This window comes from Panthera tigris, chromosome D2, assembly GCF_018350195.1.
Source record: "Panthera tigris isolate Pti1 chromosome D2, P.tigris_Pti1_mat1.1, whole genome shotgun sequence".
Classification (NCBI taxonomy): Eukaryota; Metazoa; Chordata; class Mammalia; order Carnivora; family Felidae; genus Panthera; species Panthera tigris.
Genome location: NC_056670.1, coordinates 53,753,930 through 53,768,934, shown reverse-complemented (window position 1 = coordinate 53,768,934; position 15,005 = coordinate 53,753,930). Strand labels below are relative to the sequence as shown.

Genomic DNA, 15,005 nt, shown 5'->3' with positions numbered 1-15,005 from the left:
TTCAAGCCTACTTAAAAAGAAATTGTTGGGGTGCCTGGCTGGCTTAGTCTGTAGAGCATGCAACTCCTGATCTCAGGATCGTGAGTTCAGCCCCACACTGGAGTTAGAAATTACATTAAAACATGTTTTAAAATCTTAAAAAAAAAAGTGTTACAATGACGTAAGATGATACAAGGGTTGGTCAAAGGAGCCTGTTCATAAGTGGTTGTCACCATATAGAGAGGTGCTATGCCTTATGAACTTTTAAGAGGGCAGACACAACATGACAAAATTAGAGGTGAACAAGGGAGCCTAATGAAAGCTGTCAATCCAGGTGGCAGCTGCAGCTATTGCACACAAACATGAGGGCATCCCTGATGCCACAAGGTCTAACTGGCATGAGAAATATGCTGTAGGACATATCTGGGAGGCAAAAGGTTGTCCTACAATACCTGCAGCACTCCCATTATTTTCATGGCAGTATAGAGAAAAAGGTTTGTCAAAATTAGGTAAGCCAAGAGCTAGGGGCGTGGACAATGTTAAGGTCTTAAAGGAGGTTAGTGCCTCTGAAGGCCAGGAAATGGTCTCTGGAGTGGTATGTGGGAAGGGGGCATACAGAGGTTTAGTAAAGCAGTAACATTAGGAATCCATTGGCAGCAGTAGTCAGCTGGCTCTAGAAATATACATCACTTTTTTTTCATTTTGGGAAAAAGAATGGACAAAATTGACTCAAAGCATTTTGGGGTGAGCTTTTGAGTGCCCTCCCCTGAGGTACCTCATGTCCTAAGTAGGTAATAGTTGTTTGCACCCACTGAAGTTTAGATCTGGGGTCTCTACAGCCTCATTCAGCTAACGCCTTTAGGAGAATGAGGGAGAGTGTAAGAGCTCCCTAATTTGATTACACAGTGAAAAGTTACCAACATATAGCAAGAGTGGAACCTTGAGTGAAGGCTACAGAATCCAAGTCAGCTTTAAGGACTTGGGAAACCACAGAGGAGATTCACAATATCCCTGAAGTCTGGAAGTCTACATTAAGTGTCTCCCTCTAAAAGCAAATGCAAAGAGTAATTGTGAGTCAGAATTCAATGGGATTGAAAGGAAAGCTGAGCAGAGGCCAATTACTGTAAACCAGGCTGCATCAGCAGGCACTGAGGTGAGAATAGTAGCTGAACTAGGGACTATAGGGTTGTGAAGAATTATGGAAGATTTTATGACTCTTAAGTCTTGTACAAATTAATAAATTTGGTTCCTGCCTGAGTCAAATTTACATTCTTTCTTTACTGGCAAGATGGAGTGTTACAGGGTGAGGAAGTAAAGACAAGTATACCCTGCTGCAAGAGAAAGTCTATTCTAGGCCCAATTCCTAACTCTGCATCTTTGGGAAAAGGATATTGGGCTAGATATAAATAAAAGCTGTTTATTCTTTTTCCAAGTGATGTGCACAGCCTCCGTACTCCGTAACAATGCAAGTTCATCTGCATGTGTAGCCCAGAGATTAATTGGGACTGTATGTATGTATGTATTTACTCAGTCACTCACTCACTTGAACTCATGACCCTGAGGTCAAGAGTCGCATGCTCCACCGACTGAGCCAGCCAGGGACCCCAATTGGGACATCTTTTAAACACTCATCCTTTTCAGAAGAATTTAAATTGAGATAAATTTCTAGTAAACAAAGTAGGAAATCTGGGGTTTGGTTTGAGGATAGGGAAATAAAAATGCCTTTATTACATTTTATAGTGGCATTAAATTTACATAACAAACCTCCATCCGAAAGGTGTGCTGGTGAGGAGCTGGACACTAGAAAAGCATTATGGCTGTTAAAGAGGGCCTAAGGATATTGGGGTGAGCTGGGATATGGGCAATGAAATAGGTTGCCCAGAGACTCCTCTAACTTGAATAGAATCAGAGGTGACAGGCAGAGAGAAATCCTCTGAACAAGTGGTAGAGAAAGTCACACCAGCGTCAATTAAGAAATCCAGTTCCTGGGACGCCTGAGTGGCTCAGTCAGTTAAGTGTCCAACTCTTGATTTTGGCTCAGGTCATGATCTCACAGTTCAGTGAGTTCAAGCCCTGTGTCAGGCTCTGTGCTGACAGTGAGGAGCCTGTTTGAGATTCTCCCCTTCTCTCTGCCCCTCCCCACTAGCATTTTCTTTGTCTCTCAAAATAAATAAACTTTAAAAAAAAAAAAAAAAGAAAGAAATCCAGTTCCTAATCCTCTATTTTAGGTTTAATGGTAGACTCTGGGTGCAGGTGAGGATCAGCTGATCCTGTGATTTATGGGGGAACTGTCCCACAAGAGGAGAAAAACCTTCTGGGGGTGATGGGTCTAGATAGATTGTTTTGTTGTTCTGTAAACTTTCCTTTCTCTTAAGCGTAGGACAGTTTTTCCTCCAAAATTTCTTCCTGATTTTTTTACAGTACCTGCAACTGCCTGGAGACAAATGGGAAGGGCTATAAGTAGATTCTGAGTTACTCTCAGAGTCATGCTTTTGCTTTTCTAGAGATTCAAGTTGTAAAGCAAGCATTGTTGCTTTTAACTGTTTCCTCTTGTATTTTTTTTTTAACTTTTTAAAAAGTTTATTTTGAGAGAGAGCATAAATGGGGAAGGGGCAGAGAAAGAGAAGGAGAGAGAATCCCAAACAGGCTCTGCACTACCAGTGCACAGCCCAGTGCAGGGCTCGAACTCACGAACTCTGAGATCATGACCTGAGCCAAAGCTGGATGCTTAACCAACTGAACCACTGAGGCACCCCCACCATGCTTTTTTTTATAATAGGGAGAAATTTTCCCACTACAGCAGAAATTAAAAGATTTCTATGTACTAGGGCTTCTGTGTTCAATGTGGTATGTTACTGAAAAGTCTGTAGAAAGCGTTCAACTACACCTGGGTGGTTCAGTTGGTTAGGTAACTGACTCTTGATTTTGGCTCAGGTCATGATCTGTGGTTTGTGGGATCAAGCCCTAAGTCAGGCTCTTTGCTGACTTGGCTTGCACTTTCTTTCTCAAATAAACATTAAAAAAAATTTTTTTTAATGTTTTTATTTATTTTTGAGAGAGTGTGAATGGGGGAGAGGCAGAGAGAGAGAGGGAGACACAGAATCTGAAGCAGGCTCCAGGCTCTGAGCTGTCAGCATAGAGCCTGACACAGGGCTCGAACTCATGAACTGTGAGATCATGACCTGAGCCGAAGTCAGACGCTTAACCGAGTCACCCAGGTGCCCCTAAATAAACAATTCTTTTAAAAGTGTTCAACAAAGGTCTTTGGATGCTCTCCTTTCTGAGTGAAAAAGTCAACCTTAGGCCAATGCTAAGTGGGGGGAAATTATCCAATATTGTTCCTATCAAGCAAGCCTTGAATATGAGTCTTCAGCTGAGCCATTTCCTGGTCATTTGTAGGAGGGCCTGGAAGAAATTCTGGCCCTGTTTCCTCTGTGCATGGGGTTTTCCCCAGGGGGCTGTGTGGCTTGTCTTGATTATACAGTATAATCCTGGACAAGAAGAACACCCCGTAGTAGCCAATACAGCTCCTGTGAGTGGAACTGTTAATGGTCACCAGTCCTTCAAACTCAACTCTAAATTTGATGAGATCTTCTGAAAGTAGAGGTAAAAGGTCTTTGTAATTTAAAAGGTCTGCTGTTGTCCAGGGAACATGAATTCTTTGCAGTGGAGGTCAGGATACTTCTGCAAAATACACTGCATAGGAATGCCTGAAGCTGGCAGAGACTGGTTACAGAGACCTGGAAACTAGGAGGAGTTATAAGAATAGTAAAGACAGCCCTTCTTAGGTGCTTGTGCTACATTCGCTTCCTGGCTTCTTTTAGTATTAACATAAGTAACCTGTACACCCTGGGCCTGGAGATCAAGCCAGAGTGCTCTTTGTAAATCTTGTAAACAAAAGGAAGTTAAAGCAGGCAACTGGGTATTTAATGGATTTTCTGGAGAAACTGGAGAAGTTTTAGGATCTAAGAGAATTGGCTGAGGAGATGGAGTAGGGCTTTGAGAGGTGGGCTTAGACCCTGGGCTCAGAGATACAAAAGATCTTCTGAAGGGTCAGGGAAAATCAGACATAAAAGGGCATAGGAGAGGGAGGAGAAGGGAAGATTTACATAAGATGTGTTCTTTAATTTTTGTTCGAAGTTCAATTTCTGTTCTTTCCTCTTATTAAGGGAATTCCTAAAGCTAGCCGTTATATAAGTTCTTGTGTCCTCTTTTCAATTTGGTCTTCCCATAGGTACCAATACAACAGCTGTTTAGGATGAGAGCTCTCTAAAAATTTTTCAAATGTAAAAGCTTTTGCAGTTCAAGAAATCCATCATCTAGCCATTGATGAGTAAGACCTTCAAAGATATATTTGTTATAATAGCAACTCCATTCAATAAGCCTTTTTGTGGAATAACTCAGAGGTAACTCTTTGAGATTAGAATAAATTGTTACCACGAACACAATAGGCATCCCTGGAGCAGGTGCAGAAGATGCAGCCCCCGTGATCCAAAACATTCACTCCGAAGATAGTCTAGGAAAGTAAAGCTCCTCACTGCAGGGTTAGAGGCATTAAGAACTGCATAGTGGAAACAGTGTCTTGGTTTCCCACAAGAGGTACTTCCAATCATAGACTCACTAATCTGTGACACGGAGCAGGCACTTCTGGAATTGGATTTTTTCCAGCACCAATAAAACAATGGAGGCTGAGATGACAAAGCCCCTTATGATACACTCGTCTGAAGCTGACAAAGTCAGATGAAGAGAATGCTGCTTATGACTTTGTAACTGGAAACCCCAGTCTATTCAACTGGCCACCAAGATGCACATTGGTACATGTACCTCCCAGCTGCCAGAGACCAGAGACAATATTCTCACTGGTCACAAAGCCAAGCTTTCAAGACACAGTACAAGACAAAAGGAAAACTTCACCTGGTTTTCCTCTTGTGCGTATTAACAGCTTTAGCTAATCCTTGGTGTTTTAATTTTATTTCAGTTTATTTATTTATTTATTTAGAGCACATGCATGCGTGCAACCAAGTGGGGAGGGACAGAGAGGAGAGACAGAATCCCAAGCAGGCTTCACGCTATCCACAGAGCCCGATATGGGGCTCAAACCCATGAACTGAGATCATGACCTAGCCAAGATTAAGAGTCGGATGCTTAACTGACTGCGCCACCCAGGCACCCCTAATCCTTGGGTTTCTCGGAGCCAAGCTCCCCTGATTTGGGGACTGTGTGGTGTTTCACAGTGTACCTTGTTGCACAGATTATTTCCTTGAGGTTGGCAGGTGACCTGGTGTCAATGCAACCCATTCAGTAACCAACTTATCCTAACACAGGTGTCTTTGAGTTAGTTGGAGAGCACCCTAACAGCTCCAAAGTGCTTGACTTGTGCCCACCAATTTTGTAGCTTTGGCTTCAAAGATGTCCCTTATCAGGAGCCTTTACCTCATGTGCCCATTAGCTCACAACAGTTTGTCTAAACAGACACTGGTCTGGTGAGAATTGTGAACTCACCAGTCTACAATGCTGGCTTGAATAGCCAACTTATGGGCCTATGCCAAAGATAGACGGAAACAAAGAAAAACAGTGACCATCTGTGGGAGGAAAAGGATCAATAAAAATCAAGAGTACTCACAATAAATCTTTACCAGAGTTGCTATGCCAAAGGAACTAGTTCCACAAATATTTCCTCCTGCAAATCTAAATTTAGAAACGGACAAGAAAGGACTCTTGCTTCCACCAAACCCTGCAGGCAAAGATCCAGGAGATGGATGTGGTATGAATTCTTACCTTCTGCCAGCTTTTTTTTTTTTTTTTTTTTTTCTCCAGAGATCCCAAGATCTCTCAGCTGCAGCAGCCTCAGAGCAAAGTGTTCAGCCAGTGAAGTTTTTTCCTTCATGGTAGCCAGCTATAGGGGAAGAATAATTTTTCCTCTACCTTTCTAGGTTCTTTTATCTGGTCTATTAATTAAATTGACATATGACAGATTAACAAGAGGAAAACAAATTTATATACATACAGAAGCCCCACAGTGAAATTGAGAGGCTCCCCAATAGTCAGGCAATTGAGGCTTACAAACCATTTTGAGCTAAGAAGAAGGGGAGGGGGTCTGGGACTTCAAAGGGAAGGAAGACAATTCACTTGAAGATGGGAACAGCAAATGTTTGGTAAACAAATGTAAGCCATGCCATGCAGAGGGAAAGAGACACAGAGAGAACTTTGAACAAACAGGCCCTGCACCAAGCTCCCCACAGCTTACCAGCTTACCATCTCTAGTCCATACTCTTTGTACCTATCTTTGGTGATAACGTTCTTCCTGGACCAGGCCCTGTATCTAAATTCTTTTAGGCAGTTGATGGAGAAGGTAAAAAACAAAACAAAACAAAACAAAAACCCTCTTCTGAACTCTTTTGGGCCTTGTCTTCAGCTCAAAATAATCAGCATGCAAAGTTGGCACATTCTGGGAAGATGTGTTCTGAATCACTCATAGTCCACGTAGAAGCTACAGCTAGTGCAAAGACTAAGGCAGGAACAAGCTCAGGCATGTTTATTAGAAAGTGGCCAGTATGACTGAAGCAGAGTTGGCACGAGGGCAGGACACAAAAGTCAGAGGTAGACTGTCCAGATGAGGCATCAATATTTTTTTTCTAAGATGTTACAAGTCATTGTTTTTCCCCACCCCCATAAAATGTCTTTCTCTTTTAGAAATCCTTTTCATATTAATGGATCCACCCATCCACCCAATTGTAGAAGTGGAAAAAAATTCAGGAATCAAAAAACAAAACCATGCCCCCTTGCTGACACTAAATGGCCCCACTTCCTATCTACCTAAGTAAACAATTGCTACAGACAGAACTCCCCTTTCAGATTCCCAACACCAAATTTACAAACCTACTTTCATCTGATCTGAACACCATTTCCACTTTCCCTTATGTCATACTCTGCATCCATTTCCCTGCAGCCTATTCACGAATCTTAGATTACATATTATCCCACTATTTCTTGAACCTCTACTGAATATCTCCCATTAATATTTAAATGCTTAACATTAAATACTTCACTTTCATCTTTAAAAAAGGGAAGAGGCAACCTCCTTTCTTCCCTACCAGTTATTTACTATCTGCTCTCTCCCTTTACAGCTAACTTTAGAATTATCTACACTAGCAATCTTATTTCCTTGCCTCCCACTGATTCTTCAACCATTTGTCTGGCTGCTACACTCAATATATACCCAACTAACTAGGGAAATGAATGATCTACACACTGCTAAATTTAATGGACATGTCTCAATCCCTGTCTCAACCTCATTGCCACCTGACACTATCAATCACTCCTTTATGGAAACTCCTTTATGATTGTCTCTTGTTTTTTCTGACCCCAGCACTCTCCTGATATTCCTATTTCTGACATCTATTAGCTCAGTCTCTTTCACCCAACCTTTAAGTGAACTTTCTGAATGAACCAGAAATCATCTGAGTTGAGTTTCTACCTAAGTGCATAATCTAATGGGAATATTTCTTTTAGAGAGAGTTTGTGTGTGTGTGTGTGTGCGTGAACAAGGGAGAGAGGCAGAAGAGGAAGAGGGGAGAGGAAGAGGGATAGAAGGAGAGTGGAGAGGGAGAGGCAGAGGCAGAGGCAGAAGCAGATGGAGAGAATCCTAAGCAGGCTCCATGCCCAGTGTGGAACCCAACACAGAGCTCGATCTCATGCCTCTGAGATCAAGACCTGAGGAGAGAGGTGCCTGAGTACCTCAGTTGGTTAAGCGTCAGACTCTTGATTTCAGCTCAGGTCATGATCTCGGGGTGGGTGGGTTTGAGCCCCACATCAGGCTCCACACTGACAGTGCAGAGCCTGCTTGAGATTCTCTCTCTCCTTCTCTCTGCCCCTCCTGTGCTCTCTTTCTTTCTCTCTCTCTTTCAAAATAAATAAACTTTAAAAGGAAAAAAAAAGTTAAAAAAAAAAAAAAAGACCTGAGTCAAAAACAAGATTTGGACATGTAACCAACTAAGCCACCCAGGTGCCCTAACAGAAATATTTTATTTATTTATTTATTTAAAAAAAAATTTTTTTTAAACGTTTATTTATTTTTGAGACAGAGAGAGACAGAGCATGAACGGGGGAGGGTCAGAGAGAGAGAGGGAGACACAGAATCGGAAACAGGCTTCAGGCTCTGAGCAGTCAGCACAGAGCCTGACGCGGGGCTCGAACTCACGGACCGCAAGATCATGACCTGAGCTGAAGTCGGACGCCCAACCAACTGAGCCACCCAGGCACCCCAACAGAAATATTTTAAATTTTTTTTTTCAACGTTTTTTATTTATTTTTGGGACAGAGAAAGACAGAGCATGAACGGGGGAGGGGCAGAGAGAGAGGGAGACACAGAATCGGAAACAGGCTCCAGGCTCCGAGCCATCAGCCCAGAGCCCGACGCGGGGCTCAAACTCACAGACCGCGAGATCATGACCTGGCTGAAGTCGGACGCTTAACCGACTGCGCCACCCAGGCGCCCCCCAACAGAAATATTTTAAATGAAAGGTAAGTTCACTGACGAATGGGCTAAAATAAAAATCTTTTCATCCAATTGTCATGACTAATGCCAAACACTATTTTGGGCACTAGCAATTCAGTGGTAAACAAAGACAATGTTTCTGACCTCAGAGTTGACACTGCAGTGGAAACAACAAATAAGGAATAAAACAATGTCAGGCAGGGGAGCCTTGGTGGCTCAGTTGCTTAAGCATCAAACTCTTGATCTCAGGGTCATGAGTCAAGCCCTGCGTTGGGCTCCACACTGGGCATGGAGCCTACTTTAAAAAACGAAACAAAACAAAACAAGACAAAACAAAACAAAAGACAGGTAGTGGTAAGTGATAGGATAAAGAAATACAAAGCTGAGGAAGGTCATGAGAATGACAGAAGATGGATATTTACACAAAGGTACAACTCTGAGGAGGTGATATTAAGCAGGAACCTGAATGAAAAGAGAACACAAGCCATACAAAGACCTAGGTAAAAAGCATTTCAAAGGGAACAGCAAGAATGAAAGCCCTTAGGTAGATAGGAGGTTGGCAAATTGAGAAATGGCAAGAAACCATTAGGTCTGCTGTAGAATTAATGAGGTTGAGTGGTAGTTGAAATTGCAGACAGGCAGAGACCAGAACAGATAGGACTTTGTAGAGCAGGGTAAAAAAGTTTGGATTTTAATTATGAGGAATGTCACTAGAGGGTCATGAGCAAGAAATGATAGGATTTGATTTGCATTTTTTTTTCAGTTATTTTACCTCTTTTGAGAGAAAGAGCAGGAGCATGTGAGAGAGCCTGTGCGAGAGTGTGTGCATGAGTGGGGAAGGGGTGGGGAGAGACAGAATCCCAAGCAGTCTGCATGCTCAGTGTAGAGCCCAACTCAGGGCTCAAACTCACAGATGGGGAGATCATGACCTGAGTAGAAATCAAGAGTCAGACACTTAACGACTGAGCCACCCCAGGTACCCTTGACATGCATTAAAAAAATTTTTTTTTTTAAATAATCTCTACACCTAATGTGGGGCTTCAGCCCACCACCTCAAGATCAAGTGTCACACACTCTACTGAGCCAGCCAGGTGCCCCTGATTTGCATTTTTAAAGGAGTGTAAAACATGTAGTCTAACAAGTTTTATGAGAACTGTTTACTTTTTTATGTTTATTTATTTTTGACAGAGAGAGAGAGAGAGAGAGAGACAGAGCAGGAGAGGGGGAGGGGCAGAGAGAGAGAGGGAGACACAGAATCTGAAACAAGCTCCAGGCTCTGAGCTGTCAGCACAGAGCCTGATGCAGGGTTCGAACTCACAGACCCCAAGATCATGACCTGAGCCGAAGTCGGACGCTCAACCGACTGAGCCACCCAGGTGCCCGAGAACTGTTTACTTTTCAAGGGCTCACATAAGTGGCCTTCAAAATCAAATCAGAAGAAATACTACAAGTAATGGGATATTCCCTTAGTGCACTATAATTTATTTAAAAATCACTTGGTATACATTAAGAATAGAACTCTATCATTCAAACACTTTTCAACTTATCTTCTCAGGAACCTTACGTACAATCTACAAGGTTTTAATCAAGTAAATACTTTCCTTTCAAAATTTCTTAAGGTGCTAGGGGCACCTGGGTGGCTCAGTCAGCTAAGTGTCCAACTTCGGCTCAGGCCATGATCTCACGGCTCGTGGGTTTGAGCCCCACGTCAGGCTCTGTGCTGACAGAGCCTGGAGCCTGCTTGGGATTCGATGCCTCTGTCTCTCTGCCGCTCCCCCACTCACGCTCTGTCTCTCTCAAAAATAAACATTAAAAAAATAAAAAATATATATATACATGCTAAAATTAAAAAGCTTTGCAATTTATGTAATAATCAAAATACATCATTTACTTACAACATTATCAATAGTGCCTAGATCAGGAAAAACTGAAGCTTCACTTTCTGGTTTTATAGTATTATGTATGATACTTTGCCTGAAGATGAAAAAAATGAGAACATACATGCACCGCTGTCAATTTTATATACTTTTTCAAATCTGTATATCATTTACATTTTTATTACAAAAGTGACTCTCCAAATATATTGCAATAGTACAAAAGTCAAGTTACCTTAAATAAAACCATAAAGTACTGTTTACTTAAATGTTCAACAAATGAAAACACTTTGCAATTTTTTTAAAAGTCAAATCTTCTGGCATTTATTAGAAAACAAGCTCAACCCACAGGATGATATGCAAATAATAAAACCACATGAAATGGTAGAATGTTTGGAAAGAAATGCAATTTTGCTAACTTCCCAAGCCTTGCAACTTTATTTAGTCTATCAAAATATTAAGAGGCAGTGCTTAGCAGGGCTTAGCAAATGTTCCCACTCTCATTTAAAGTACCAAGTATTTCACTTCTATTGCAATTACACTGTTAGTAAACAAACACTATTTTCAACGGGCCAGGATTTCTTCTCTCTGAAGTCAATAGTTTCCCTGAAATCTTCTGTTTTAATTTTTGTTTTTACATGGGTGAAGCAGTGAAGTTATAATTAATGAAGTTTTACTAATTTTGGGAATTCCTATTTTGGACACTGCTTTGATAACATCAAAATAACATGAGTGCTCACGTCAGCATCACATATAACATAAAAATAACATGAATTCAATACAAAAATCACTTTTTCCCCCAGAGGTAAGACTTTGTTTTCTGACACTATATATGCCAACTAGTCGTAGAAAATTAAACATGGCTATTTCACATGTTTTTTTCACCTCTTTTATACCCATCTCTGCTGTCTGAATATGCTCATGGAATACAAAAGAATTTTATCAATCAAAAATAAGAAAAATAAAATGTATGGCATTATGAAGTAATATAAATTATTCCATGATTATATAATTTAGAATTACACTAACAGTATAGACTCTTAAAATGTTGACTGCTCTAGATAAAAATAGTATCAGTTCCCAAGCTACAATGAAAGCTGTTATCCTAAAGTCAGAGGCTTCACAATCTCAATGCCCTTTTGCAAATGCTACCTAACTTTTATAAAGTCAAACAAATATACCCAAACCAATAACATTATATGAAGATCATCAATGCAAAAGAAATCAGCAAAAACCGTAACTATGTTCTAAGGCTTTCAGAAAACTATGCTACCTGGGGCACCTAGTTGGCTCAGTTGGTTAAGCATCCGACTTCAGCTCAGGTCACGATCTCACGGTTCGTGAGTTCATTCAAGCCCTGCATCGGGCTCCAAGCTGTAAGCACAGCTTGGAGCCTGGAGCCTGCTTTGGATTCTGTGTCTCCCTCTCTCTCTGCCCCTCCCTTGCTTGCACTCTCTCTCTCTCAAAAATAAACATTAAAAAATTTAAAAAAAAAGAAAATTATGCTACTTACTGGGATCTTCTAAGTACCACTTAAATAATACAATGTATACCTGGCTGAAAGGACATAAAATGAGAAATAATATATATATATAATATACATATAATATATATTATATATATAATATACGTATTATATTATATACATATATTATATATAATATACATATAATATATATTATATATATAATATACATATTATATATAATATACATATTATATATTATATATATAATATACATATAATATATATATTAAGTAGACAAATGAAACATTATACATATTAAATTTTACATAATCTTGGAGATTTTTAGGAAAGCTTATTTTTTAACTGAAAACCAAACAACCTATCATACACTGACCATGTAAAACAATCTTATATTGCCTGTAGAGCAGGTTCAAAGGAAGATACAGTACAATATTTGAACTGCCAGTATGGTCAGTCTCAAGAGGCTGAAGGACTAAAAATATCCCCTGAAGAAGAAATTTGGCAAAAAAAAAAAAAAAAAAAGGTTATTCTTTTCCTCCAAATGTGGTAAAATAAACCGGTTATCCCCAAAGTAATGAACACTCATTTCAAGTAATTACTCTGCTTACAAGTTTTATTTACACAGTAATTACTAATAGTGGTTTTAGTGAATTCCTTGTATTTACATTTTATATACACATTTATATTTGAAAGGTAAAGAAACTGTACAATAATAAAAATGAGAAAAAGTAATACAGTAATTTAGGTCAACTCAGGAAACAAATACACAAAAGTAAGATTAAATTTAGGCAGGTAGTATAACTTCAATGAGATTACTGCCAGCGGTTACATTCCCTGTTACCAGGACCACCAATACCAAGGAAGTAGTTACCAGAGTTAAAATGTCATTCTAAAACCTATTAAGACCCTGGATACTCCCTCAATATTATTACACTACTAGTTTTCACTAAGTAAGCTCCAAAGATAGGAGTTAACTTCTGAGGGTTCCACTAGTGGCCCCTAGGCTAGAATGACCCATGGGGTAAAAATATATGGACACCATCTGGTCCCATACTCCTAAAGAGGCAGTCACTGAACTAACAAGGTTCTCAGGCTTGTTAGTTTGAAGACTACATACTGCTACCAGAAATAGTATGCTTAAGATTTGTTTTAAACCAAACTGCAACATAAAAGCACACTGTACATCTAATTATTAACAAAAGAGCATGTTATACAGATATGACTTATAATACTCAAGTGATTTAGGTTCAAGGATTAAACATAATATAATAAATTTCATATGAATTTACCAATAATTAATAATTTCTTTATCCACTATACCATCAAAGTTAGACTTGTTAGAAAAAAGTTAATTTTATCTTTTTCTTTTACTCTTATTTCCATTGATTAGAAAATTATGCACAGTGTTTTACAAGTCATAGACTTGGCTACATATTAAGATTTCAAATTTAAAACGGAATTAAATTTTGTTTCTACAGACAGTGAAGGAATTTCAACTAAGAAGTTTAACATCTTGCCAAGTAGCATGCTATTTAAGAACTCTCAGAATTCATATGTTTTACTCTTACCAGTGAAAAATCTCATTTATATTTATGGACTTACTTCCAAAATCAAGTCTTCAGTCCACTAAAGTGCAAAGAACTTTCCTTCTACCAGTTAGCTTTCTTAAATTACTAGATGAATTTAATAATTCTAGTAATAGAACAATTTCTTACACTAGAAACAGAAAGGCTAAAATTCTGAGTGACACGAATTCCCTAAGAAACAATTTCCCTTCAGACACAGACAGACATGATACTGTGGAAAACATCTAATTGAATGTGAAACAAGCTCCCACCAGTATTTCCAGTTCCCAGAAAACCCAAACTTCCCCCAACCTGTGAGTGAAGGTAATGACTTCAATGACTTAAATAATTTACAATCAAAGTTGCTTACTCTTGGTCTCTAATATCTTCAAAAGGTCAGAACTGGAGACAATGTTTGTACTAAGGTGTTTATTTCAAATAGTATTCTGGAAGTTAAAGTAGTATTTAACAATCTGCTCTGACCTCCAAAGTGCTTTTATGGTAACTGTTAAGAAAGAAAAGATGTAAAAATTTGAATAATCTCCAAAGCTGTTAAAAAAGTTTATTGCATTAAACCGTTCACTCCAAATTATGGAGTATGAACTAGCCATTTAAACTTTTTCCTTTGTAAAAGGGCTCTCTACAAAATACTTTTTTATTAATACTGTCAATCAGTTACTCATTTCATTAACTTCAGTCATGGAATTCAAAATCAGCACTTTCCCATGTCTTGATTCGTTTAGATTTCTCCAACATTTTCTTCCATGTTTTTTACATAGGAAACAAAAAACTTTTATCAAAAAAACATCTTTTACATTACATTTAGTCTTAATTTTGAAGATTAGCTTTTCAAAGCAGGACTATTATTCTTGTCTCCTTCTTTAATATCCTTCATTACAGAGGCAAAGACCTGAAAATTATATAAAGGAAAGATTAATCCTCAAAATTAGCTACCACACAGATTAAGATATTTAAATAACTATAGCTTATTAATGCGAAAAGGCTTTAGTATATTTAACTCTGTCCACTGGAAGACTGCCATTCTCAAATCCTCTTGTTTGTTTCAACCCAATTTTATGGTATATACATTCCAGTTTTTTATCACTTGCCAAATATGAAATTACTATTTGGTAACAGAACATTTTCTTGACCGATATTCCCTTTTTTTTTTTGGACCAGTATTCTTAGATTTCATTTTCATAAGTAATAAAACTGTGAGCTTATGATGCCTACCGTATCATTCAAGGAGCAAGTGATAATGCTATCTTATATGTCACTTAACTTAGACTGCCAATGTTTGCTTCCCTAACAAGACTAAAAGCATCTAAAAAGCTACAAATCATACATTATATACTTTCTATTGCAAACTCTTAGCACGCAGTAGGTGTTTAATACAGTTGTTGTCTACTTGAGATACCAAAGTAATTACAGAATTGCTCTGGCAAATGGGACCACTGTAGATTGTAGTTCACTAAATGCAAAACATTATTGGACTTACATAAAAATAATATAGGTTTGGATAGGTGAAAGAGGAGTAATATGTTTTAAACTCTTGCTCTTTCAAAGTCAAAAATCAGTTTTTAATTGATTTTTAATTAAGT

At 38.9% G+C, this 15,005-nt stretch overlaps 1 protein-coding gene across 5 annotated transcripts in view; it reads right to left on the bottom strand.

The window, feature by feature from the left end:
* Positions 1–12,438: 12,438 nt before the first annotated feature.
* Positions 12,439–15,005, bottom strand: part of TBC1D12 (TBC1 domain family member 12) — a 98,232-nt gene continuing 95,665 nt past the window's right edge. For all 5 annotated transcript variants that reach the window (XM_042960214.1, XM_042960217.1, XM_042960216.1 and 2 more), the window contains one exon: positions 12,439–14,314. In XM_042960214.1, coding sequence (XP_042816148.1) covers positions 14,246–14,314 — 69 coding nt within the window. In that variant the 3' untranslated portion in view covers positions 12,439–14,245. The remainder of the gene's footprint in view (positions 14,315–15,005) is intronic.